Here is a 24,940-nt window from a genome sequence, read left to right on the forward strand (position 1 = left end):
ACACAGAGAGACGGGCTATACCGTGAGGAGAACCATGCAGCCAACGACGCCTCTTTGACACAGAGAGACGGGCTATACCATGAGGAGAACCATGCAGCCAACGAGAGACACAGAGAGACGGGCTATACCGTGAGGAGAACCATGCAGCCAACGACGCCTCTTTGACACAGAGAGACGGGCTATACCGTGAGGAGAACCATGCAGCCAACGATGCCTCTTTGACACAGAGAGACGGGCTATACCATGAGGAGAACCATGCAGCCAACGACGCCTCTTTGACACAGAGAGACGGGCTATACCATGAGGAGAACCATGCAGCCAACGACGCCTCTTTGACACAGAGAGACGGGCTATACCATGAGGAGAACCATGCAGCCAACGACGCCTCTTTGACACAGAGAGACGGGCTATACCATGAGGAGAACCATGCAGCCAACGAGAGACACAGAGAGACGGGCTATACCGTGAGGAGAACCATGCAGCCAACGACGCCTCTTTGACACAGAGAGACGGGCTATACCGTGAGGAGAACCATGCAGCCAACGATGCCTCTTTGACACAGAGAGACGGGCTATACCATGAGGAGAACCATGCAGCCAACGACGCCTCTTTGACACAGAGAGACGGGCTATACCGTGAGGAGAACCATGCAGCCAACGACGCCTCTTTGACACAGAGAGAGACGGGCTATACCATGAGGAGAACCATGCAGCCAACGACGCCTCTTTGACACAGAGAGACGGGCTATACCATGAGGAGAACCATGCAGCCAACGAGAGACACAGAGAGACGGGCTATACCATGAGGAGAACCATGCAGCCAACGACGCCTCTTTGACACAGAGCGACAGGCTATACCATGAGGAGAACCATGCAGCCAACGACGCCGCCTCCGTCATTTACCGTTTCAATCTCCAACGCCTTTTAGCTGAAAAGGGCCTCGGTGTCGGGGCCGGACACCTTGTCATGTCCATGTTTTTTTTTTTTAAGTGCAAAAGCAGGTGGAAATACCCGTATACAATGTGTAGTGTTGTGAGCTTGTAGAACTGCTATTTCACACTATTAGTGAAGGTGGTTTGAAACGAAAAGTATTATCAACGTATTAACAAAAAGGGCAAAGGGTTATAGTCGCTGCACGTGCCCCCACGGACACTTTCAAGGACGCGAAAAGAAAGAAGAAAAAAATTAAATAAAAACAGGATGTAGGTTGAAAGAGGGAGAGGGTCCTGGGGGGGGGGGGGGGGGGAAGAAAAATGGCAGAAGACATCAAAAGCACACTACAGTGGCTCTCTCTCATACAGAGACCCCCCCCCCCCCTGACCCCTGATCAAAGGGTCCCGGAGGCCCCCGCCAATAGCTCCCTCCGCAGGTGTGTAAACGTGCGTGCGTACGTACGTATATATATACCGTATATACCACCCAGCGGCCTGCCTGGGGCACAGATGTGCCAGTCCAAACCCACCCCACCCCCCCCCCCCTTCAATCTGGCTTTATGACTGACTGAGAGGGCTTTGAAGATGACCCAGGTGCTGGGCGAGAGAGAAAAAGAACCCTGATCTTCACCTGAGAAGTGTGGTCTGGTTTTGGGCCAGCTCATTAAGAACCGGGCCCTCTCTGTACTCACATGCTTTATGACAGGGCCAGTGCCTTTGAAGAGGGGGCTCTTTAAAGGTCGGGGCCGGAGTGTGTGTGTGTGTGTGTGCGCGGCTGCGCGCGTGTATGTGTGTGTGCGCGTGTGCATGTGAGGGCGTCCGACTAAAAAGTATTAGAGGAGGGTATGTGTCTTCTGATAAGACACATACGTACGTCTCTCTTCTTTTTCTTTGGGGGGGGGGGGGGGGGGGGGTTGGCGCCATGATGGGCTGTGGTTTTAATTTGGGCTCACTCTGGTCCACTCGGCTTTCAAGATAACTGTGATGGAAGAAGTACTAGAATGTCTTTTTCATACCGCGATGTCGAAACAATACTCTCTGAAGCCCTTTACTTTTAATTTAAGTACCACAGGTAAAAGTACTCATATCTCATATTGTGCAGTTCAGAATTTTCGCAATCTATCAACATCATTAAAAAAAGAACTATAGCAGATCCATCTTGTATTACACGGCGTAATATATGTTGTCCTAAAAATATACTGTAGTACATCTACGAAGTAACTTTGCATCTCAGATGTTGTGGAGTAGAAGTATAAACAGTATTGCCAAATTAATATACTCAAGTAAAGTAAAAGTGCCTCAAAATTGGGGAAAAATCAGGGGAAAAATATATATATATTTTTTCCTTTTTTATAAAAAGAATGTGTGTGAAAACCTAAACACAGGATCTAAATGTTTCAATGGAGGAGAATGGCCACCGATGACTCAATCGATGATCTGCAATTTACACTATCTGAAGAAACCAATCTTTTATACCGTACCATTTAAGTGGTATAAAAGTCAGATATATAGTATAATATCAATTTGCATCTTTGTGACAGGCCTAAACATTCTTCCCTTCCCACACACACACACACACACACACACACACACACACACACACACACACACACACACACACACACACACACACACACACACACACACACACACACACACACACACACACACACACACACACACACACACACACACACACACACACACACACACAGGAACAGTTTTGACGTGGGTTTTTACTTTTTACATATTATATTTTTTATCGGCCGATCATGAGAAAAACAATCGGTGTTCAGTATCGGTCCCCAAAAACCTGATCGGAGCATGATATGTTATGCTTTAGCTATTGAAAAATAGCAGATCTACAAGCTTGTAGGTCTGCTATTTTTTTTTAAATCGAAGAACGACTGACGTCGGGGATGTAGAAGACACTTTTAGAATCTGATCTCAGGTCAGAATGAAAACTGTCAGGATGTAGAAGACATTTTTAGAATCTGATCTCAGGTCAGAATGGGTTAAGTACAGTACTCGAGTACAAACTAATCCTCCACCTCCTACTCTGTATCCTTGGTCGTCCTCCATGCCTTCATCCTTGTGTCCAGAGAGTCTACCTGTTAATAACAGCTCTGATTTTACGAGGCCGGACGTATGCAAAGTATCAAAGGCAGGCAGAGGGGAGTCGTTTACCCGGGCCTTTTATCTCTGTCTGACCGTGATCACGTTATCCCAGACTTGTGCCAAACGTGTGCCCGTAAAAAAAAAACATAACCCTGGGTTTGAACGCATTCTGGACCGGAAAACCCCTTTTCGTGTTTTAAGCATTAGGTTATACTTTAGCTATTGAAAAAAAGCTGATCTACAAGCTCATAGCACCGAGTGCCGCGCTACACCATATTTTAACGTGAAGGAGGTGGTGATGACGGGTGGACATACCTTGTTCTCCCAGATGACCTGCAGCTGGTCTCTGTCCTGGTGCAGCTTGGTCTCCTGGTCCTAGAGGAGGAGAGAGAGAGAGAGAAGAGCAGAGAGCTCAGACAGGAGGACGCGTCAGAAAGCCCCACGTCGGAATAAAAATAAACGTTCGCTCTGGAAGAATATATAGTCAAAGATTTGTGCCGCATTTTTACGATTTTTCAAAAATAGCAGACCTACAAGCTCTGTGGCGCGCTACGAGCTTGTAGGTCTGCTATTTTTAAATAGCTAAAGCATAACATAATGCTAACACCAAAAGGGGTTCCCGCAAGCTCACCCACCTCGCGTTACGATGTGACGCGTTGGCAGCTCGTAGGTCCGCTTTTTTTCCACTATGTTTTTCAAAACACTGTGTAGCATGTTTGTGAACACCTTAATTGCCCGGGGTTATTTCATCCATTACATTATAGGGCCCAGTCGATTTATAAACACGGACCACTTTTACCGACGGACCGGATGTTGTTGTGAATGTGTGTGTAGCAGCTAACAATAGCCTCTCCACTCTATAGGCGATCGACAGCAACGGGAGGTAAGAATAAATCTATCGCGACTGGACAGCGGAGGGCTGTCTTAACCCCTGGCCTACCGTTCCCGGAAAAAACTGATTATTGCTAAAAATACAAACCTGCCGTTCCCGGAATTAACGGAATGTTAATCAATGTCAGTTATCGGGGGTTCAATGGAGCAAAAATTAGCATTTTTTCGCTAATATCACTAATGTTGGATGTAATTTACCAGAAAACGGCCGAAATCCGCGTGATCGTGCGCTATTGTGCATGCGCGCCGTCTCTATGTGCGTCGCTGTAATTTTTTTTATATTTTGCGATCTTTTGGGGTTGATTTGAGGTTAATTTGACTTAGTTATGAAAAATATAGCATTAGCTTAGCAATCCGGACCAGCCAAGCTAGTGACTAGGGTCAAAATACTGCCGGATGTTGTTGATCGTTGAACCGGAAGTGACTTAGGAAGATTCGTCTATTTTGGCCAAAATCAGCATAATGGTGGGTTCCCGCCATCTGGTGGCAATTCGAGAGAATACACTAGCAATGAAAAAAAAAAAAAAAACATCTGTTCAAACCACCAGATCTTTCTATTGATGTGAAAATGATGAATTAAAAATATGCCAATTTGTTACCCAAACAAAAAAATTGGGATTGGTAGTCCAAGGGTTAACACAGGATCTTTTTTCATAATTAGACGGGATGATTTAGATCGCAAGTTATATTAAGTGTGTTATGTTTTAAGATTTCCGTTGTCGCCGGCTAAACAGGGGAGGGAGATTTTGGATTTTCTCACTCTTGCGCAACATCGAGGATTGCACAACAGGCGCTCCTAGGCTGTGGAGCGATGCGATCCGTTTTCATATCAATGAACTTCGTCTTTTGGACAATACTTCGTCTTGGGTGTCGGGCGTTACTAATAGAAAGGACAAAGAACTTCGTCCTGGCCGCTGGGGATGTTAACTGCCACCGTGTGGCCATAGTTAGTTGCGCCGGAAATAGTCATATATATTCAGTAACTTTCACTCCCGTTTTCCCGGCTCGCAGGCCGCCATTGGAAGAAACGGCTTATGTTAGCATTAGCTAACATAAGCATTAGCTAGCATTAGCTAACATAAGCAGTCGATGTAAGCGACAATGTAAGCATAGATCTGCTATTTCTGCTTCAAACTGTTTTCAACTGGGAAACGACGGACGATAATCCAAACGTAATTGCGACTAGATGATCGTGTGGTAATTGCGACGGGCCTCGCCACGTACCCTGAGCTGCTTCTGTCCGCGCTGCTCCAGGTCCTGCAGCTGATGTCGGAGGTGAGCCGCCGTACGCTCCAGATCTTCTATCACCTCAGAGGCCTGATGAGTTGCACGCACACACGCACGCATACACACGCACACAAACACACACACACACACACACACACAATGGATTATAACAGTTCATAGACGAGGTCAAAGGTGAAGAAGGGCTTACTTTAAACTGCAGACTGCATGGTCACACTGCAACGCAGAAGCACACGTACACTTAACATGACGTTTTCTCAGATTCAGCTACTCTGCAACATATACAGTAGGCTAGCTGCTTTGTTTCGTGTAGCTTTGTATCTATTCTATCTGCCAGTGTGAACAACAGGTGGTAAGCTAGATAGCAGCAACTCCCGAGCCTGGGTTCCAGCCTGAATCACTGCGTTCCCTGGATTTGTATTGTGTTGTGTTCCTCACCTTGGCAGCAGAGAGGGTGTGGTGTGTTCCTCACCTTGGCAGCAGAGAGGGTGTGGTGTGTTCCTCACCTTGGCAGCAGAGAGGGTGTGGTGTGTTCCTCACCTTGGCAGCAGAGAGGGTGTGCTGTGTTCCTCACCTTGGCAGCAGAGAGGGTGTGGTGTGTTCCTCACCTTGGCAGCAGAGAGGGTGTGCTGTGTTCCTCACCTTGGCAGCAGAGAGGGCGTGCTGTGTTCCTCACCTTGGCAGCAGAGAGGGTGTGGTGTGTTCCTCACCTTGGCAGCAGAGAGGGTGTGCTGTGTTCCTCACCTTGGCAGCAGAGAGGGTGTGGTGTGTTCCTCACCTTGGCAGCAGAGAGGGTGTGCTGTGTTCCTCACCTTGGCAGCAGAGAGGGTGTGCTGTGTTCCTCACCTTGGCAGCAGAGAGGGCGTGCTGTGTTCCTCACCTTGGCAGCAGAGAGGGTGTGCTGTGTTCCTCACCTTGGCAGCAGAGAGGGTGTGCTGTGTTCCTCACCTTGGCAGCAGAGAGGGCGTGCTGTGTTCCTCACCTTGGCAGCAGAGAGGGTGTGGTGTGTTCCTCACCTTGGCAGCAGAGAGGGTGTGCTGTGTTCCTCACCTTGGCAGCAGAGAGGGCGTGGTGTGTTCCTCACCTTGGCAGCAGAGAGGGCGTGGTGTGTTCCTCACCTTGGCAGCAGAGAGGGTGTGCTCCTGCTGGAAGTGGTTCATGTCGGCCTGGTGTTTGTCCTGGAGCTTCTGCAGGGAGGCTTCCTGCTCCTCACCCAGCTGCTGGTTGTCTCTCATCAGGGACACGCTCCTGCAGCACCAGGGGGGGGGGGGGCAACGGAGCATTCAGACACGCAGCTAACAATATGCGTGCAACGGCAACAACCCAAAAGCATTATTATGAAACATGACCTTACTGGAGGAAGCATATTAGAAACGTGACCTAGTGGTAAATGGTGCATTTATATAGCGCCTTTATCCAGGGCGCTTTACATAGATTGTACATTACATTCACACACACACATTCATACACCGATGGCAGGGGACCATGCAAGGCACCAACCTGCACATCGGGAGCAATTAGGGGTTCAGAGTCTTGCTCAAGGCCACTTCGACACCGACTCTGGGGGGAGCCCGGGTTCGAACTGGCAACCTTGCGGGTGCCATCCGGCTACTCTACCCCTGAGCCACCGGCCGCCCTAGTGCTGAAAATGAGTTCCAACCGGAAACTCCGCTGGATATGAAGCTGCTAAGGACGTGCTTTTCAGCACTGCAGTTCTCATTAATTGGCCTGGATGTGTCTCTACCCCCCCCCCCCCCCCCCCTGCTGGATGTAGAACAATTCCAAGCAAACGAGACTCACGGGACACCCAGAGATTCACAGCCCCTTCCACCCTCGTTCTCTCACCACCCCCTGTACTGTACTGTACTGTACTGTACTGTACTGTACTGTACTGTACTGTACTGTACTGTACTGTACTGTACTGTACTGTACTGTACTGTACTGTACTGTACTGTACTGTACTGTACTGTACTGTACTGTACCTACCTCCTGTTGGCCTCCTGCAGCTCAGCGCTGATGCCTGCCATGGTGATCTCCAGCTGGGCTTTCTCCTGGGTCAGCCTCTGACGCAGAGCGGAGCCTTTCTCCAGGTCCACCGCCTGCTGCCGGACCTGGAGCTCCAGCTCACGCACCTTCTGATCCTGGACCGCGTGCACGCTCACACACGCGCACACACACACACACACACACACACACACACACACACACACACACACACACACACACACACACACACACACACACACACACACACACACACAGGATTCACAAAGTGTCTAATATTAAACATTTATTATATTCCTTTTCTCCCAACTCTTGAAAACTTCATATGATGGGATCTTAAGTACAACACGGATTTTCAACGCCTGTAAACCTGGGAGTTGACAATGCAGCTGCAGTTGTGAATAACAAAAAGGTTTAGCGCTCTCTCCGTTGTGTTCTTGTCTCCGTTGTGTTTCTCCCCCCCCCCCATATTAGTATGAATGGTTATTGTTTTAGTGTACGTATGTTTGTGTGTCACAACCTCGCGCTTCACGGCCGTTGTTTGCGTTCGCTTCTCTGCGGTGCGCTGTCTCCGTTTCCCCCCCCCGATATTATTATTATTATTTTAATAACTGTACAGTGTATGTTTCTGGGTCACAACCTGGCGGCCGTGTCGGGGTATATGCTGAGCTCTTCCCCGTGAGTGAGTGAGTGTGTTGATGCTGCTCTGCTGTGCTCTGCAGCCTGCCATTGGCCAGAGAGGAGGCAGACGTAGCCAATCAGATCAGTATGACTAGGTCGCGCGATGGTCTTTTTGTCAGGTTCCACCTGACAAAAAGACTCTTGTTGGATGCGTTCCGGTCCTAAACATTCCCAGTAGCCTCGGTGCCCAGGCTTTTATTTACATTCACACCCGGCTACCTCTCCTCTAACCACCTTGCCTCACCTTGCTGTTCAAACTCTGACTCTGTGATCAGTGTGTTTTAGAATGCTTTAGAATGCACCCCAAGTTAACACCCTGAGCGGCATAAACGGAGGTCAGGACAGAGATTAATCACAGGACGGAACTTTATTGATATCATAATCGAGCTCCGCAGGCTGGGAGCGCCTGTTGGGCAACATTCAATGTCATTTCCGGTTGGGACGTCATCCAAAATGCCCCCCCCCCCCATTTTAGTGGATGAGACCGAAAATCTTAAAACGTGAATAACTCTTGATCTAAATCAATCCGTCCAATCATAACCAAAGACTATGTTTTTGACGGCCCATCGCGATCCCGTCGCTATAGTCGTGTTGGAAGTAATCATACCTCCCGTTGTTGTCGATCACCTCGGGGGTGGTTTGGCTACATCTAGCTACATCCAAGATGGCACCTGGTGCACCTTGAAATGTGCTCCGTTGCTGCAAATGGCTGGGCGCTCTGATGTAATGGTCCTAAATACCCCCGGTATAACAAGCACAAATCGGAACTGCCTGGCATGGTTTCCTCCCTCCAGCGTCAGTGTAAGTAAGCCTTGCCGAGCCATGAGGCCCAAAGGGCAGGAGGAGCCTATATCTCCTGTTGCTGTAGTGTGAGGCAGCTTGATGTACAAGTACACCCCTTGAACAAGATGTACACGTAGACCCCTTTGGACATGACGATAGTACGTCACAGGTCAGTGTCAAGTGTGTAAAACCGCGAATGCGGCCGCACATTAATGTGGAGTGTAGAAAAGCAGGCCATTTATAGTCACACTTACAAGTCGGGCGTGTTATGGAAGAATGATGTCGACGAGAGCAGCTTCAGAGAAACTAAATGACAGTGCGTGCGTCAATAGAGTTTACAGTGCAGCTCACTGAGAGAGAGCCCTTATGCGGCTCACTGAGAGAGAGAGCCCTTATGCGGCGCGGCTTAGTGGAGAGAAGCCCTTCAATGGCCTCATTCAATGCACAAATGTCACACGGCCAATCAGGGCTCCTGATTTACAATTAGGCCGCGATCAAAGGACAGCTGCTGCAAGACCCCGACGTCCGGCACTGTCCTCATGACCTGAGATGTCTCTACTGTGACATACTGTCCCCCCTTTGCATGTGTGAGTGTCTGTTTCTGTGTGTGTGTGTGTCTGTGTGTGTGTGTGTGTGTGTGTGTGTGTGTGATTGTGCACTTGCGGGTGTGTGTGCGTGAATGCGTGCAAGCGTGTGTGTGTGTGTGTGTGTGTGCATATGACACTATGGAATGCAGCATCAGCAGGCTGATATAAGCGATGACAGGCCGCTGATTAAAGATGGAGCGTGCTAGTCTATGTAGCCGATGACGGATCCTGGCGATGACAGGAGGAGAAGGGGGGGGGGGGGTTAAGTAAGGAGGGGTGTGTTTGGAAAAGGAAAAAAATGAGTGGGGGGAACTCTCGCTCCTCTCTCTGTCACAGCCAGAGCCAGTGAGGAGGAGAAGAGGGGTCCTTTGTCTCGCTGTGGGCTGCTGTGGCGTGCCTTCAGAGAGGCAGGATGGAACAAGGGGTGTGTGTGTGTGTGTGTGTGTGTGTGTTGTGCCGGGACGCGTGCTGACACTTAGCAGCCTGGCAGGGGATGAGAGGGATGGGAAGGGGGGGGGGGGGGGGGGATGAGTACACCTGGACACGCGGTGTGACAGCGGAGTGTGTCTGCCTATAACTGCCTGTTATACTTGGGATAGTCTCTATAGCAGTGTAAAAGACTGAGTGAGTGGTTTTAAAGCTTTTCAAGTCAATTTCAAGGACCCCTATACCCTGTAGACCACGGACCGGGGACATGACACCGGCACGCCACGCATATTGATCCCTGGGAGCCGATCTACAACTGGAAAAGCATCTGTGCTATAATGTCACTATATGAGAGAGTACAGATGGAAACTAAATGGAGCTGCATGCAACGGGTCAATTTTGGTTCCACTTGCACACTCTCAGAATGACAGATCTGTGACTGTAAGGGTCCATTGGGAGCCCGGATGGTCTCCGGGCCCATGCGACGTTAAAACTCTTTCAGCGCCACCTGGTGGTCACCAGTTTTGGCTTCCGTTGCCAATTAGCCCATTATAAAAAAAGAAAGAAAATGTAATTATGTTATGCATGTAATGTGCATGTAATGTACTAAAATCTTGGCTTCTGGGGGGTGCATGCGGAACTAGATATTTTGAGATGGGGGTCCGTGGCCCAATAGAGATAATTCTGGGGGTCCTTGACATGAAAAAGGTTGAGACATAGAAACTGAAAAAAATTAGGATTTAGAAGCCTTTTTTGTTATCGACCTCAGTCCAAAATGGGTTATATTGACGCACACACACACGCACACTCCTCTCTCTCCGTCTAATTAATTTGTCTCATGTTGCGCATCTGCGTCTAGATTCTCCCGGTGGATCCTGCCGGGAGCTGCCTATATATGCCATGGAAAGCATAGGTGGACCCCAGTCTATATCAGCAATGACATGTGGGGAGGGGGTGGGGCAGCTATCAGCACTGGCGTGCACAGATAGACACTAGGGGGTGCTAGAGCACCCCCTGCCCTTTTTGGCAATGTGCTCTTAAAAAAATATATATATATATTTTTTTTTTCTTAATTTGTAGTGTGTGGACCATGCGGTGACATTGATCAAATCTTGATAAAAAATGCGTCTACTATATTATTTAGGCCCCCACAACCTAAAGCTATGTTTCTATGTCAGTGGTTCTTCGATAAATAAATAAAATAGCAGACCTACAAGCTATGAGCTTGTAGATCTGCTATTTTTCAATAGCTAAAGCACCAAAATGCGCTGCACAAGGTGCCCTTTTATCACTTGAGCACCTGCCCCTCTAAATGTCTGTGCACGCCACTGGCTATCAGCGTGTCTTTATCTTCATATAAACTCAGTCCGCCGCGGCGCCACACATCACATCCAAAAATAACAGCATGGACGTGGAGACCGCACGGAGACAGATCTAATATTCTGCATTATGACAGACCTCATGGTGAAGCCGCAGGTCTGGGCTGGAAAGAAGCAACAAGGAAAAACAACCAGACAAGCAAAACGTTCCCCCTCGACCTCCGTGTCTTACATTTCACCCTCCCATCAAACCAGATCCGTTCTGCTTGATTTGACTCAGTTGTGCTCATCAATCTCGTTTTGACTGTGATGTGGAGTTGCATGGCTGGAGGTGCGCGAGTGTGTGTGTGCATGTGTGTGCATGTGTGTGCGTGAGAGCCTTGGTGAACTCTTCACACCAACGTCTTGTGTGTGAACCGCTACTGGCAGCGCCGCTAAGGCCTTGATGTGGCCCGCTCCGCTATAGGCACATGTAAGGGCAGGCTCATCACCGATGATGACGAAGCAGCATTGCTCCAAGTCACGGCTGACTATACCGCTATGAGCGCAAATAAATAACTCTTTGAGAGTGTGAAATGGAACCAAATGTCCATTTTGTTTCATTTTACACTATCAAGAGTTACATCATGGTTACACACCTGCATTACTTAAAGGACAACTTTAGTTTTTTTCAAACCAAGGTTCATGTTTTAGGTTGTTATTAGAGAAACTAAAAGGTGAGTGTTCATTTTCTTTCATTTGCTGCTTTCTTTCGTTTTGGGGGGGGGCATTCGAGCATGGGGCTAAATATGTATTTTTTTACCAAATGTGATGGTGATTTATTTATTTATTATTTACTATAGTCCTAATAAACCCCAGGAAATGACATCTGGCCACAGAAGATCACAGGATCTACTGAATGTGAAGGTAGCCTACTGGGGGAAGGCTTATACTGTGTGTATAGGCTCAATATGTCAGTTTGTCACATTCAATAGATCCTGTGATCTTTTGTGGCCAGATGTAATTTCTTGGGGTTTATTAGGACTATAGTAAATAATAAAATAATAAATCACCATAATATTTAGTAAAAAAATACATATTTAGCCCAATGCTCGAATGCCCCCTGTCAAAAACTGCTAAAATCCCCAAAACGAAAGAAAGCAGCAAATGAAAGAAAATGAACACACACCTTTTAGTTTCTCTAATAACAACCTAAAACATGAACCTTGGTTGAAAAAAACTAAAGTTGTCCTTTAATGTACAGTCTGCACATTTGGATAATGTAAAATATGTTTGTTTGCCTGTTATCTCTCCAAATGGTACCAACATCAATACAGCATGGAATTGTGGACAAAGATTTTCTTTTGTTTTTGGGGTCGGCGAGGCTATATCTCATTGGATGGTGGTCCGTGGCTCAAATGTCAGATGAACAGTGCATGGGCCTTGATATGAAAAAGGTTTGAAAACCACTGATATAATATACTGGTTTCACTGCTGGCCTTTCTTGCGTAAGTGGCTACCGGCCTACTTGGGAACCTAATGATATAGCACCCGTTTTAACTGTCAGCCAGTGTCCCACATGGAGATCTGTGTATGTGCCTGTGTGTGTGAAGACTGCAAACTGAGTGCTTGGCAAACAATTCGGCCCACTGGCAGAGCCTGATTGGTTGAGCCTCAATTGGCTGAGGCAGAGGCTGGAAATTGCACAGGTGAAAGGAGTTGGCCTCATTAGGCCCCCTGGCCCAGGTGAAAGGAGTTGGCCTCATTAGGCCCACTGGCAGAGCCTGACCAGAGCCTTTAGTGGTGGTTCTGGAGAACCGTGGGTCCGACCGACTCGATACCTGGCACTGCACTCCCTGTGGGGGTGTGGAACACGTGTGTCGAATGTGAAGTCGGTGGGTCAAACGGTTCTCGAGTTATGTGCATTACATTGTACACACACGCACACACGTACGCACACAGAGACGTGGCGCATTATATAGTAGATAGATAGCACAAGCAGTTCTCTTCTAGGGGTGAGAAGGTTTGAGTTACTGATCTAGGTCTCTGCAAAATGGGGATCGGTAAAAATGTGTCACGGTTCAACTCTAATATGAAACACCACGTTTCATTACAGCGGACATGAAACAGCAGTAACTCACCTCAGATGACTGTACACAGGTGTGCGTATGTGCGTGTGTGTGCGCGTGCGTGCGTGCATGCGTGCGTAAGAGATGTCCAGTGTCATAGAGAGATCTTTTCATCCTCGGGGCCTCACCTGTCCTTAATTACTATAAAAGGCCCGACTAAAGGGTCCAGCACTGTCCTACGTTTGATGTCTGTTAAATGTGAGCCTGCTGACAGGCCGAGGCAAGACAGAATATGACTGTGTGTGTGTGTGTGTGTGTGTGTGTGTGTGTGTGTGTGTGTGTGTGTGTGTGTGTGTGTGTGTGTGTGTGTGTGTGCGTGCACGGCGCCTGCCTGCCTGCCTGCCTGCGTGCGTGCAATATTCATTAACCACTATACTGTACTTGGTCCTTTCTTTTTTTCCCTCTTCCTAAATGTCTAGGCCAAACATAGCAAATGTACATTAAGCTACAGTCTGCGACTAAGCATCGCTATTTCCACATGCCTAGAATAGGGATGCTATAGAGCCCCCTACCACCTGGGCCCAGGAAATGATTCCCCGTTCATAATATTCCTCATAGACTTTTCAAAAAGTATTTATTTAAAGACCTTTTAAGCCTCGTACAAAGCCAACTCGAGTTGTGAGAAATCATGACAAACAAACACCATTTTTTGGGCCGAACAAATAATTAGAAAGAAAAACACGGCAGGTTACAACACTTTTTTGTTGTTGTTTTTCTTCTTTATAATTATTTGTTTGGTCCATTGTGTTTGTTGTCATGATTTGTCACGACTCCAGTTGTCTTTGTCCGCGGCGTAACCGTCTTTAAATAAATACTTTTTGAAATGTCTATGGGGAAAAATGCATTGGGAATCATTTCCTGGGCCTGGCGTCCTCATGAAAGGGGGCGGGACTGCGACGCTCTATAGGGTTGGCCTTAGGCATGTACCGATGTGTCGTAAATCGATTCAAATTGATTAAAACTGGTGACCATTTAAATCAATTTAATAAAAATATGCAGTAATTGAATTGCTACTATTGAATAGAGGATAAGAGAAAACACAGTATTATATAAACCAGTGGCCTTCATCTCCTCTCAACAACTCATTGAGTTGCTAGGAGTCGCATTGGTGTGGTTGACCTTAAAACGGTGTTGTTGCAAGGAGTTGCAACTGGTGTGGTTTGGGTTTAAGAGAGAGAGAGAGAGAGAGAGAGAGAGAGAAAAATATATATAATTGTAAATATCATGATTTGAACCGTATTGTGGGTTGAGTGAATCATTACACACCTATAGTTGACATGCCTTGATATAGGCCCCCAGCGTGGCTAATCCTTGCATTATATCTAACCTCTATACAATTTTGGCCTTTTTTTTTTTTTTCCAATTTTCAGAAATTCTCAAAAGTAGGGGAAATAGCGCCACTCGTACAAACTACAAACTCATGACTCATCACAGTGCACGGTTGCCGCTGTGTGTTTGTGTGCGTGCGTGCCACTGCGTGCGTCCGTGCACGCGTGCGCAGCCACATGCATCCATCGTACAAACTTAAAAGGTTTTATATTGTGTGGAGAGAGAGAGAGAGAGAGAGAGAGAGAGAGAGAGAGAGGAAGGAGATAAGAGAGACAATCTCAGCCAGTGTGTAAAGTATGTGAACTGTCTGTGAACCGTTGCACTGCTGCACTCAGCGAGGGCCGCCGATGCCATCTGACGCCAATTTAAGTTTGGAGTTAAATTGAAGTTTACAGTGAAATGATTTGACAGCGTTACAGTAGACAAACTGGTCTTGTGGAGCGGTTTAGAAGGGTGTCGTATATTTAGCTGGTGTACAGGACCATACTGTGTCATGCAGGAGAAAGGCAGATGTGTTCTCAATGAATCTCTTTCTTCACTGTGCTGCTGCGGGACTGCATCAAACTAAAGACATCATGTCTTCCTACTGTACTGTACTGTACTGTACTGTACTGTACTGTACTGTACTGTACTGTACTGTACTGTACTGTACTGTACTGTACTGTACTGTACTGTACTGTACTGTACTGTACTGTACGGCACGGCACTGATGTTGAGAACAGATTGAGTCAGTATACCCACTACTAGAGCAAGACCGATGTTGGCCATTATTTGACTTTTTGGACTACATCGGTATCAGAAATTATGCAGCCGACGTTTTTTAAAGGTATATTCAGTGATTTCACTTAATTCAAATATCACTTATTTTTTTTGTTTTGTTGTGATAATCCTCCCTACTATAGAGTGTGCTGACCATATAAGGAGTTCCTCCCTGTCCCCAGTTAACCCCTGGGGGTCAAAAAACCTTAGGTTTCGTTTTTGACTCTCTATCCTGATTGGACGAAAGGCTGGGTCCCAGGCCAAAAACGAAACCTAAGGTTTTTTGAGTGAAATCACTGAATATACCTTTAACTGATTAACTGTTGTAAGAGCCACTCCATGAGGTTATGTCATGATGACCTTGATTGTGCCAATTCTATGCAGCAGTGTTTGATCTTTTGCAAATTATGTGCAGCAGTGTACCGTTATAACTGCCTTGTGTTCGATTGGTCAGTTCTTGATTGAATGTTTGTGATTGATGCTCAGATACCTCTATTTAAGACTCACAGCAGCATGTGTCTGGGTGTTGTACTGTATTTGGTGACTCACAGCAGCATGTGTCTGGGTGTTGTACTGTATTTGGTGACTTACAGCAGCATGTGTCTGGGTGTTGTACTGTATTTGGTGACTTACAGCAGCATGTGTCTGGGTGTTGTACTGTATTTGGTGACTCACAGCAGCATGTGTCTGGGTGTTGTACTGTATTTGGTGACTCACAGCAGCATGTGTCTGGGTGTTGTACTGTATTTGGTGACTCACAGCAGCATGTGTCTGGGTGTTGTACTGTATTTGGTGACTTACAGCAGCATGTGTCTGGGTGTTGTACTGTATTTGGTGACTCACAGCAGCATGTGTCTGGGTGTTGTACTGTATTTGGTGACTTACAGCAGCATGTGTCTGGGTGTTGTACTGTATTTGGTGACTTACAGCAGCATGTGTCTGGGTGTTGTACTGTATTTGGTGACTTACAGCAGCATGTGTCTGGGTGTTGTACTGTATTTGGTGACGCACAGCAGCATGTGTCTGGGTGTTGTACTGTATTTGGTGACGCACAGCAGCATGTGTCTGGGTGTTGTACTGTATTTGGTGACGCACAGCAGCATGTGTCTGGGTGTTGTACTGTATTTGGTGACTCACAGCAGCATGTGTCTGGGTGTTGTACTGTATTTGGTGACTCACAGCAGCATGTGTCTGGGTGTTGTACTGTATTTGGTGACTCACAGCAGCATGTGTCTGGGTGTTGTACTGTATTTGGTGACTCACAGCAGCATGTGTCTGGGTGTTGTACTGTATTTGGTGACTTACAGCAGCATGTGTCTGGGTGTTGTACCGTATTTGGTGACTCACAGCAGCATGTGTCTGGGTGTTGTACTGTATTTGGTGACTTACAGCAGCATGTGTCTGGGTGTTGTACCGTATTTGGTGACTCACAGCAGCATGTGTCTGGGTGTTGTACCGTATTTGGTGACTTACAGCAGCATGTGTCTGGGTGTTGTACTCGGCCTCCATCTTGGCCAGCCTGAGGTTGGTGTCCTCCAGCAGAGCCTGGATGTTCTCCGTGTGTTTCTTCTGCAGCTCAAACTTCTCCTGTTCCATCTCCGACACGGCAGCGTGGACCTATAGGAGAGGAGAGATTTATCACTGTTCCTTCTCTGACACGGCAGCGTGGACCTATAGGAGAGGAGAGATTTATCACTGTTCCTTCTCTAACACGGCAGCGGAGACTAGAGAGAGGAGATTTATACACCGAGTAATTCAGAGCATCACTGTTTTCCACAGGTAGACAAATCATTTTAAAGTTAAGATATATTTTATACGGTTATACATTTTTAAAAATGCATCCTCGTCACCTTTTACCAAAGTGACCGTATGACCGTATCCAACGGAGTCGGGAGGTCATATTTGACGGCTCGGACGTGCCGTTTCGGAACACGTGCCGTAAACTCTACATTAAAACGCCATTAAGAAGAAATTGAGAACAGTGACAACAAGGCAGGCGCGCCATCAAAGGTAGTCTCAAGGCGAGAGGCAGGAGCTGAGCTAAGGACACTCCCACTGACTCAGCGCTGGGACCACAGAGTCAAAGAACGTCATCATTAGGCCTGTCAAAAAAAATCGATTCGAGTTAGAATCGCGATTCTAATGCCGTCCGATTCCGAATCGCTTCTCATTTTCCAAAAATCGTTTTTTTTTGGGGGGTTTTTTCGAAAAAAAGAAAAAAGAAAAAAAATAAGAAATGCATTGCATGCACAGGTACATTTAATGTACCTGTGCATGCAATGCATTATGGCCTATTGAGTGAGAAGAGATTTTGTAACTTTTGTACTGTTTCAAATTTGTGCAAGCTAAATAAATGAGACATGTTCTTACTCTTGGATTTAACCTTTGTGTGTTTAAATCATTCAGTTGATAAAACCTTTACAATTATACAAGCTTTTTACTAAATGTACCGTAATTTCCGGACTATAAGCCGCACCTTTTTACCCATGATTTGAACCCTGCGGCTTATACAACGGTGCGGCTTATCTATGGATTTTTACAGCTAACGCAGAGCCATCTAAGGTAACGAAACGGCCACTAGGGGGCCACCTGCGGCTTATAGTCCGGTGCGGCTTGTATACGTACATATTTGGGATTTTCCCTAAATTTGGCTGGTGCGGCTTATATTCAGGTGCGCCTTATAGTCCGGAAATTACGGTACTCTGCTTTCATGCCAGAAGACTGGAGTAGATCATGCTAAAATTCTTTGAATCGAGAATCGGAAAAATCGAAAAGATCGTTTTTGAATCGAATCGTCACCCCAAGAATCGTAATCGAATCGTGGGACACCTAAAGATTCGCAGCCCTAGTCATCATCTGATGCCAAAGTCAGGCGACGAAACCTGGTGCCTTGGGGCGAGAATTGTCTATGTTGCATCCAGCCTTTTTTATGGATATGTCTCTCTTTTGGATATGTCACTGTCCATCTCTTTATCCATTTCCTTGAGACTCGTCGAGTGCCTGCTCATTCACATTGTGTTTATCCCATAGACTGTAAAAAATATGGACAAAGCGTTCCCCGGGTCTAACATGAACGTAAAATGAAGCCTGTAATAATATGCTAATTCCTGATGTAAGTCGCCATCTTTGGTACCAGCTGGCCATTGGCTGGCTCCGTTTTGTATACCAGCTGGTCATTGGCTGCCCAGACAACGAGGCGGGACTTCCCCCCTTCTTCTCCGTTGGTTTTTATTTTGACTCGAGTGGGAGGGGAATCCCGATCATAGACTGTAATGGTAGCCACGCCCCTCAGAACATACGCGATGTTTTTTTTTCTTTATGGTCATTTTTTTAATTAATGGGACCATAATTTTCCAAAAAGAATATTATGACATTAGAAATGAGACTTTAAACTAGTGACTGGAAGAAGAAAGTATTCATGACCATGTTTATTAAGGTAATACAGTCTAGGTGAAGTTGGGCCAAAATACATGGGCCTCTATGGAGCTATGGGGCTTTTTGGGTCCGGTCCAGCGCCACAACAGGCCATTATATGAACTACCGATTTCAAATGAGGCTTCACGAAATATCTGGCTGACTGCCCCCCTGGTTTATCCCCTGCTAACTTGCCCCCCCAAGGAGTCAAACAACTCACTCTCTCAGCAAGCTCCACGGAGGGAGCCCCGTAGCCTGGTTAATAAACCAGACTAATATCGCACGGACCACGGGATATTAGTCTGGGGAGGCTCAGCTTGGATTTCATTTCCTCTTTGACGCAATTGGTCAGAGCTACTGTCAGTCAAAGGTCTCAAGCATTGAAAGTCACTGTACCAAAGCCCGCCCATATTGCATACCGTGTCCCGATTGGCCGCCCACATTCTCTGGTGTAGGAAATGGGCGTACAATTGAGCCTCTCCAGACCGAAATCCGCCGGCAGGCAATTTATTTTTGCCAACGGCTGATTCGGTCTGGTTTATTAACCAGGCTAGGAGCCCCGTGGGGTGAGACACTACTTTTGTTACGTATTGAATGTATTGTGTGGCTTGATGATGAATCCAGTACCACGGACCACAAGAGCAAAAACGGCTTTTAGTAGAGCTTTAACTGTACTATTGTCGTGCTCTTTTCAAACTCGTTAATAAAGTATTAATTCATTCATTCGATCAATCGATCGATCGATCAAAGTGAAACCTCATCTAAAAAGGGAACTAAAAGAATAAAACGATATATTTTATTACATGGGAGAATTATTTTTTTCTTTCAAGTCTGCTTATGATGCGATAAGCGACCCTGAAAATATGAGTGGAAATTGCATTAGGGATCTTACAGAGCGCTGACGGCTCAGTTAGCCAGCATTAGCGGGGATTGAAAACACAGTTTTCCCAGGGCACAGGGCATTAATTTTTCAGCACCAAAAAGAAAAAAAAACCCCAAGTAAGTTGGGTTGGGATGAAAGAATACAGATCCCCCCCCTTCCCCTCCCCAATACTACCGTAGCAAAGCCTGCCTGCTTGAAGCAGAGACTGCCAGTCTCAAGCTATCAAAGCCTCTTCCTCTGACATAAAGCCTGAGTTATACTTGGTTGCGCATGGGTGTCGAGCACCAACACCAGCCGATCTACAAACTCTACGTACGTGTCGAACGCTGCTGCGAGAGCTTGTAGATCAGCACATTTCCGGTGCGAGACACCCGCACACAGCTATAAGCATATATAACCGAAGCTTCGGGTCTTCTATCTCGCATGGGGATAGTTGGGATGCACACACAGCGATCTAAGATATACACGGCCTTCAACTTCTCGCACTGTATATCGTACCTTCTTCTCCCACTCCTCCTTCAAAGAGTCGGCGCTCTGATCCGACATCTTCCTCAGCTCGCCCATCTGCTTCTCTTTGCTCTCGCGAATGACCTGGGACTCCCGCAACACGCTTTGAACTGTGGGCGGGGATACACACAGACACATGACCTGGGACTCCCGCAACACGCTTTGAACTGTGGGCGGGGATACACACAGACACATGACCTGGGACTCCCGCAACACGCTTTGAACCGTGGGCAGGGATACACACAGACGTCACAGCCTGCCAAGCGGCTATATATATATACACGTACAATTTGAAGAATCACCCCTTCAGACTACATCTCCCCACCCCCCCCCCCCCCCCCCCCCCCGCGCGCACACACACGTCAACCTCCCTGTACCCCTTCTTCGTCTTACGTTTTATCCATAGACTGTAAAAAATATGGACAAAGCGTTCCCTGGGTCTAACATGGACGTAAAATGAAGCCTGTTATTCCTGCACTGTAAGTCGCCATCTTTCTAGATCCGTTTGGGCCCAGCTGGCTATTGGCTGGCTCCGTTTGGGCCCAGCTGGCCATTGGCTGGCCCAGACAACGAGGCGGGACTTCCCCCCTTCTTCTCCGTTGACTTATTTTGACTCGAGTGGGTGGGGACTCCCGATCATAGACTGTAACGGTAGCCATGCCCCTCAGAACATACGCGACTTTATGGTCATTTATTTTATAAATGGGACCATCATTTTCCAAAAAGAATATTATGACATTAGAAATGAGACTTTAAACTAGTGACTGGAAGCAGAAAGTATTCATGACCATGTTTATTAAGGTAATACAGTCTAGGTGAAGTTGGGCCCAAATACATGGACTTCTATGGGGCTATGGGTTTTTTTGGGTCCAGTGACAGCGCCACAACAGGCCATTATATGAACTTTCAGGAGTTTCAGGCTTCACAAAATATCTGTCTGACTGCCCCCCTGGTTTTATCCCTGAAATGTGTTGTAGTGCTTCCATTCCGTCCGAGTACAGCGTACTATCGTAATAAAGGCAAAACGCCCCTAAACAAATCTTAAAGACGGAGTGCCGTCATCTTGTTTTTCACCCTAAAACATGATCATCAGGTCTTATTGTTATATAAGGGAGGTATAATTTTTTTTCAAAAAGGTGTACAGTATTTGTTAAAATGTCGTTTGTATCAGCCTCCAGGAAGAAACCCTAAACACAAAGTGAATACACCATTGCACATAAAAACGACTCCAGGGTGTCTAATGAAGTAGTCACCTCATAGACACATGAAAAACTGGAAAAATTGTGGCACAAAAATAAAAACAATTGCAATATGTTGTGAGCTTGTAGATTGGCTATTTTTGCAAATTGCAAATTGTAAAAAAAAAAAAGAAAGAAAAAGCAATCAACAGAGTAATCACTGATAAAATAACCCTAGTGAAGACAAGTCTGAAGGGTGACGGGCGGACATACGGACGGACCAGGACATTTTCTGGGACTGAACAGACAGCTGGCGAGCATCAAACTACACCCTCGGGGGCTCCGCGTTGGGAGCCGCGTCCGCCCCGCTCTCTCTAGCCTGGGTGTCCCGAGACGGCCTGGCGTAAACACGTCTCACCTTTCTTCTCCAGCTTGCGGACGCTCTCCTCGGAGCCTCGCTGCTTGGCTCGGTGCGCGGCCTTCAGCTCCTCAATCTCGCCGTTCTTTCGGTCCAGAATCTGCGACAGGAGATTTATTTATTTAGCCAATATTAGAAGAAAGGAAAGAAAAATAAGTTGTGTGTGTGTGTGTGTGTGGGGGGGGGGGGGGGAGCTGATCCCACAGAGAACTATAACACAGATCTTATGAAAAGATCGAACGATCCAGAATAGTTCAACTTTCTCTGCATTACACTTATCCCTAAACTTCGTTGGAATAGTTCAAATAGCCAATCTTCAAGCTCACAACGTGTCGATGTATATTGGCTATATAGTTTAACGATTTTCTAATGTTTTTCAAACTAGTTAAAAAAAAAGGCAAAGAAGGGTTACCGGCAAAAATAGGGTCTTATACTGTATATTATTATAATGTATATTTGATGTTTTTTTTATATTTTGTCAATTATTTGCACGCACGCACACACGCACACACACACACACACACACACACACACACACACACACACACACACACACACACACACACACACACACACACACACACACACACACACACACACACACACACACACACACACACACACACACACACACACACACGCTATGATACTCAAGTGAAGTTTACCTCAGTCACGTTACACATTTGGCTTTTTTACCCTCTTTACTATTGAAACAACATACCATCGCTGTTGGTCAGAAACCAAGTTTGAATGATGCGGTTTGAGAGCATAAGCCTGCAGTACAGTAATTATGCCATAACCCGGGAGGCTGTTAGTGTTAATACAGTCATTACGCCATAACCTGGGAGTTCTGCAGACTAATTGAGTGCGACAGCAACACCTGGTGCAGGTGTGATGAGGCAAGGAGAGCAGCTGTCTGCCATTAGTGGCATGACACCAGGGAGAGATGGAGAGCCAGACTAGAATGATGACAGCCAGCCCCCTCACACTGTTAACCACTGAAACCCCAGCATCCCCATTGTGGGGAAAGCTTCCGCTTGCAAGCCCTGTTTCTCCACTACAATTCCTCTTTAGTTACTAGATACTTTGCATACTTTTTATTTTATTTAGCCCTATTTAAAACTAAACTAAAACGTTTTTATTTGATTTAGAACTGGAACACCTACAGTACCTAATACATTGTTATTACCTTGCCATGAATGCCTCTGCGTCATTTATTTATTTTCTCAGAAATCAGGATATGAAATGCGTTTTCTTTTTTTTGTTTGAGGGGCGCTGCAGCTTTTGTCCACACACGCCTCATATTTGCCATCGACAATGAAAGGAGAAATTAGGTCAAATGTCCGCCAAATATGACGTGAATCTGTGGCAACACAAACATTAAATGAAATTGACAATGAATGGAACATTCACGTCATATTTTCTTTTACGAATCAGCCTCATGGGTCTAAATGAGTTTGGTGTGAAATGGAAAAGTTCCGCCATGATGAGTTTAACTTTTGGTACTGTCAGCATTATATTTTGATGCCAATACTTTTCTTACTTTTAGTTTTCTTCTACTCAAGCATAGTTTTGAATACAGAACATCTATACATGCATTTCTACATGGTGGAACTGCTTCCATCTCTGCCCATTATGAGCCTGCTGACACCCAGGGAGAGATGGAGTACCAGACAGCCTGGCTGCTCTCACTTCCAATGTGGAAGGGAATATCTATATATATATTCTTTCTTATATATTATGTTTTTTTGTACCCCATGTTTCACCCGGTGCCATTGCTAAGCTGTAATCATAAGGTGTGATTTGGGGCCCTAAGGATGGATACAAAATCAATATCAACATCCTAATACTGTCCAGTAATTAGATAGGGAGGGGGGTGAAATTATGACATGCTGTCAAAATATGACTTCCCAGTAAAAAAACAAACACGTTGTGAGCTTGTAGATCGGCTGTGATGGGTCTTGGTTGTCTTACTGGGTGCTGCGGCATCATGTTTATCCCATTCTGAACGGGCACCCATTTTGGTGTTAGCATCATGTTATGCTTTAGCTATTGAAAAATAGCAGATCTACAAGCTCATATCGCGCCATAGACATAGAAACATAGCTTTTTCAGAAAACTGTCAGGATGTATAAGACGTTTATAGAATCTGATCTCAGGTCAGAATGGGTTATTCTTCTTCCTGGGTAGTGATATTTGGTGTGTGGTTGTTGTGATGACTGACTGACTGACTGACTGACTGAAGCTCTCAGATTTCAGATGAACTCACATGCTCACAGACACACACTCAAGCAACCAAAATGATAACAACACATCCAATTTGCACGACAAAATGACAGGGCAAGTCCAACAGACGAAGGGAGGACGCTGGTGCGCACACACGCGCGCACACACACACACACACACACATACAAAAGCACTCCAAATGTCTGTAAAAGAGATATGCTTTCAGACATTTCGGTGTCATAAGTGCACTCAGTTGATAAGCCTGTCACGCTGAGAGCCGGGGAGACGGGGAGATGAAAGCAACTGTGGGAGAGTGGAGTATAGGGGAGGCAGAAAGGCAACAGAACATTTAGGGACGTCCAATCCCCCCCCCCCCCACCCCCATGTTTCGACCCAAAAGAAAGGCATAATGCTTTTATTTTTGCTTTAGACCCACTGGAACAAGGCAGCAGCAGAGTATCGGCTCCAGGTTCAGAGGGGTTGCACTTGGAGCTGGAAATGAAATGACAGCTTTTAGGGTGCCAACAATTATATCACCCTGTGCCTGTATAGAGCATTGGTTCTCAACCAGTGGTCGGGGGACCACCACCAGTGGTCCTTGAGGGGGGTTCCAGGTGGTCCCCAGCTAAATGATGGACTTAGTATAACCAAATGGACCCTTATTAGATCTTTAACTCTTGAGTTATTGTTAAACATCTTATCTGCATTTTACTTGATTTACAAGAAGTGTACACAATTAGAGAATGTAAAATTATTGTTATTTTGATGAACTTTTGGTACCAACATCAATAGATCGAATTGTGGACAAAAACCCTATATGCAACAATAACAAAATATTATTGGAGGTTAAATATCATCAGTGGCAGAAATGCTGAATAAATAATGGGCCTTGATACGAAAAAGGTTGAAAACCACTGGTATAAGAGGAAGAGGAGCTATAGTACAGCGTCCAGTATTTCAGGTGGAATCGTATACAGTGAGATTGTTTTGGTCCTATGGATAGTGCGAGCATGCACTAAGTGTCACATAGTGCAGGATTCTGCAAACATGAATCCATTATTTTGTCAAGCTGCCTCTCGAGCCACAAAAAAAGTGAGCCAATTCGACGCGAAAACAAAACACCTTTGTTTGCG

At 46.2% G+C, this 24,940-nt stretch overlaps 1 protein-coding gene across 1 annotated transcript in view; it reads right to left on the bottom strand.

Moving 5' to 3' along the window:
* The window catches only part of cep112 (centrosomal protein 112), a gene marked incomplete at its 3' end in the record, with an annotated part of 149,105 nt that overhangs the window by 70,377 nt on the left and 53,788 nt on the right, over window positions 1-24,940 (bottom strand). Inside the window, exons 10-16 of the mRNA XM_083779138.1 lie at window positions 21,582-21,681; window positions 19,977-20,095; window positions 16,655-16,798; window positions 7,172-7,326; window positions 6,304-6,433; window positions 5,165-5,257; window positions 3,365-3,424 (exon numbers count right to left, since the gene is read on the bottom strand). Of these exons, the coding sequence (XP_083635264.1) occupies window positions 3,365-3,424; window positions 5,165-5,257; window positions 6,304-6,433; window positions 7,172-7,326; window positions 16,655-16,798; window positions 19,977-20,095; window positions 21,582-21,681 (801 nt within the window). The remainder of the gene's footprint in view (window positions 1-3,364; window positions 3,425-5,164; window positions 5,258-6,303; window positions 6,434-7,171; window positions 7,327-16,654; window positions 16,799-19,976; window positions 20,096-21,581; window positions 21,682-24,940) is intronic.

Source organism: Protomyctophum parallelum (genome assembly GCF_964188405.1).
Source record: "Protomyctophum parallelum genome assembly, chromosome: 13".
Taxonomy (NCBI): Eukaryota; Metazoa; Chordata; class Actinopteri; order Myctophiformes; family Myctophidae; genus Protomyctophum; species Protomyctophum parallelum.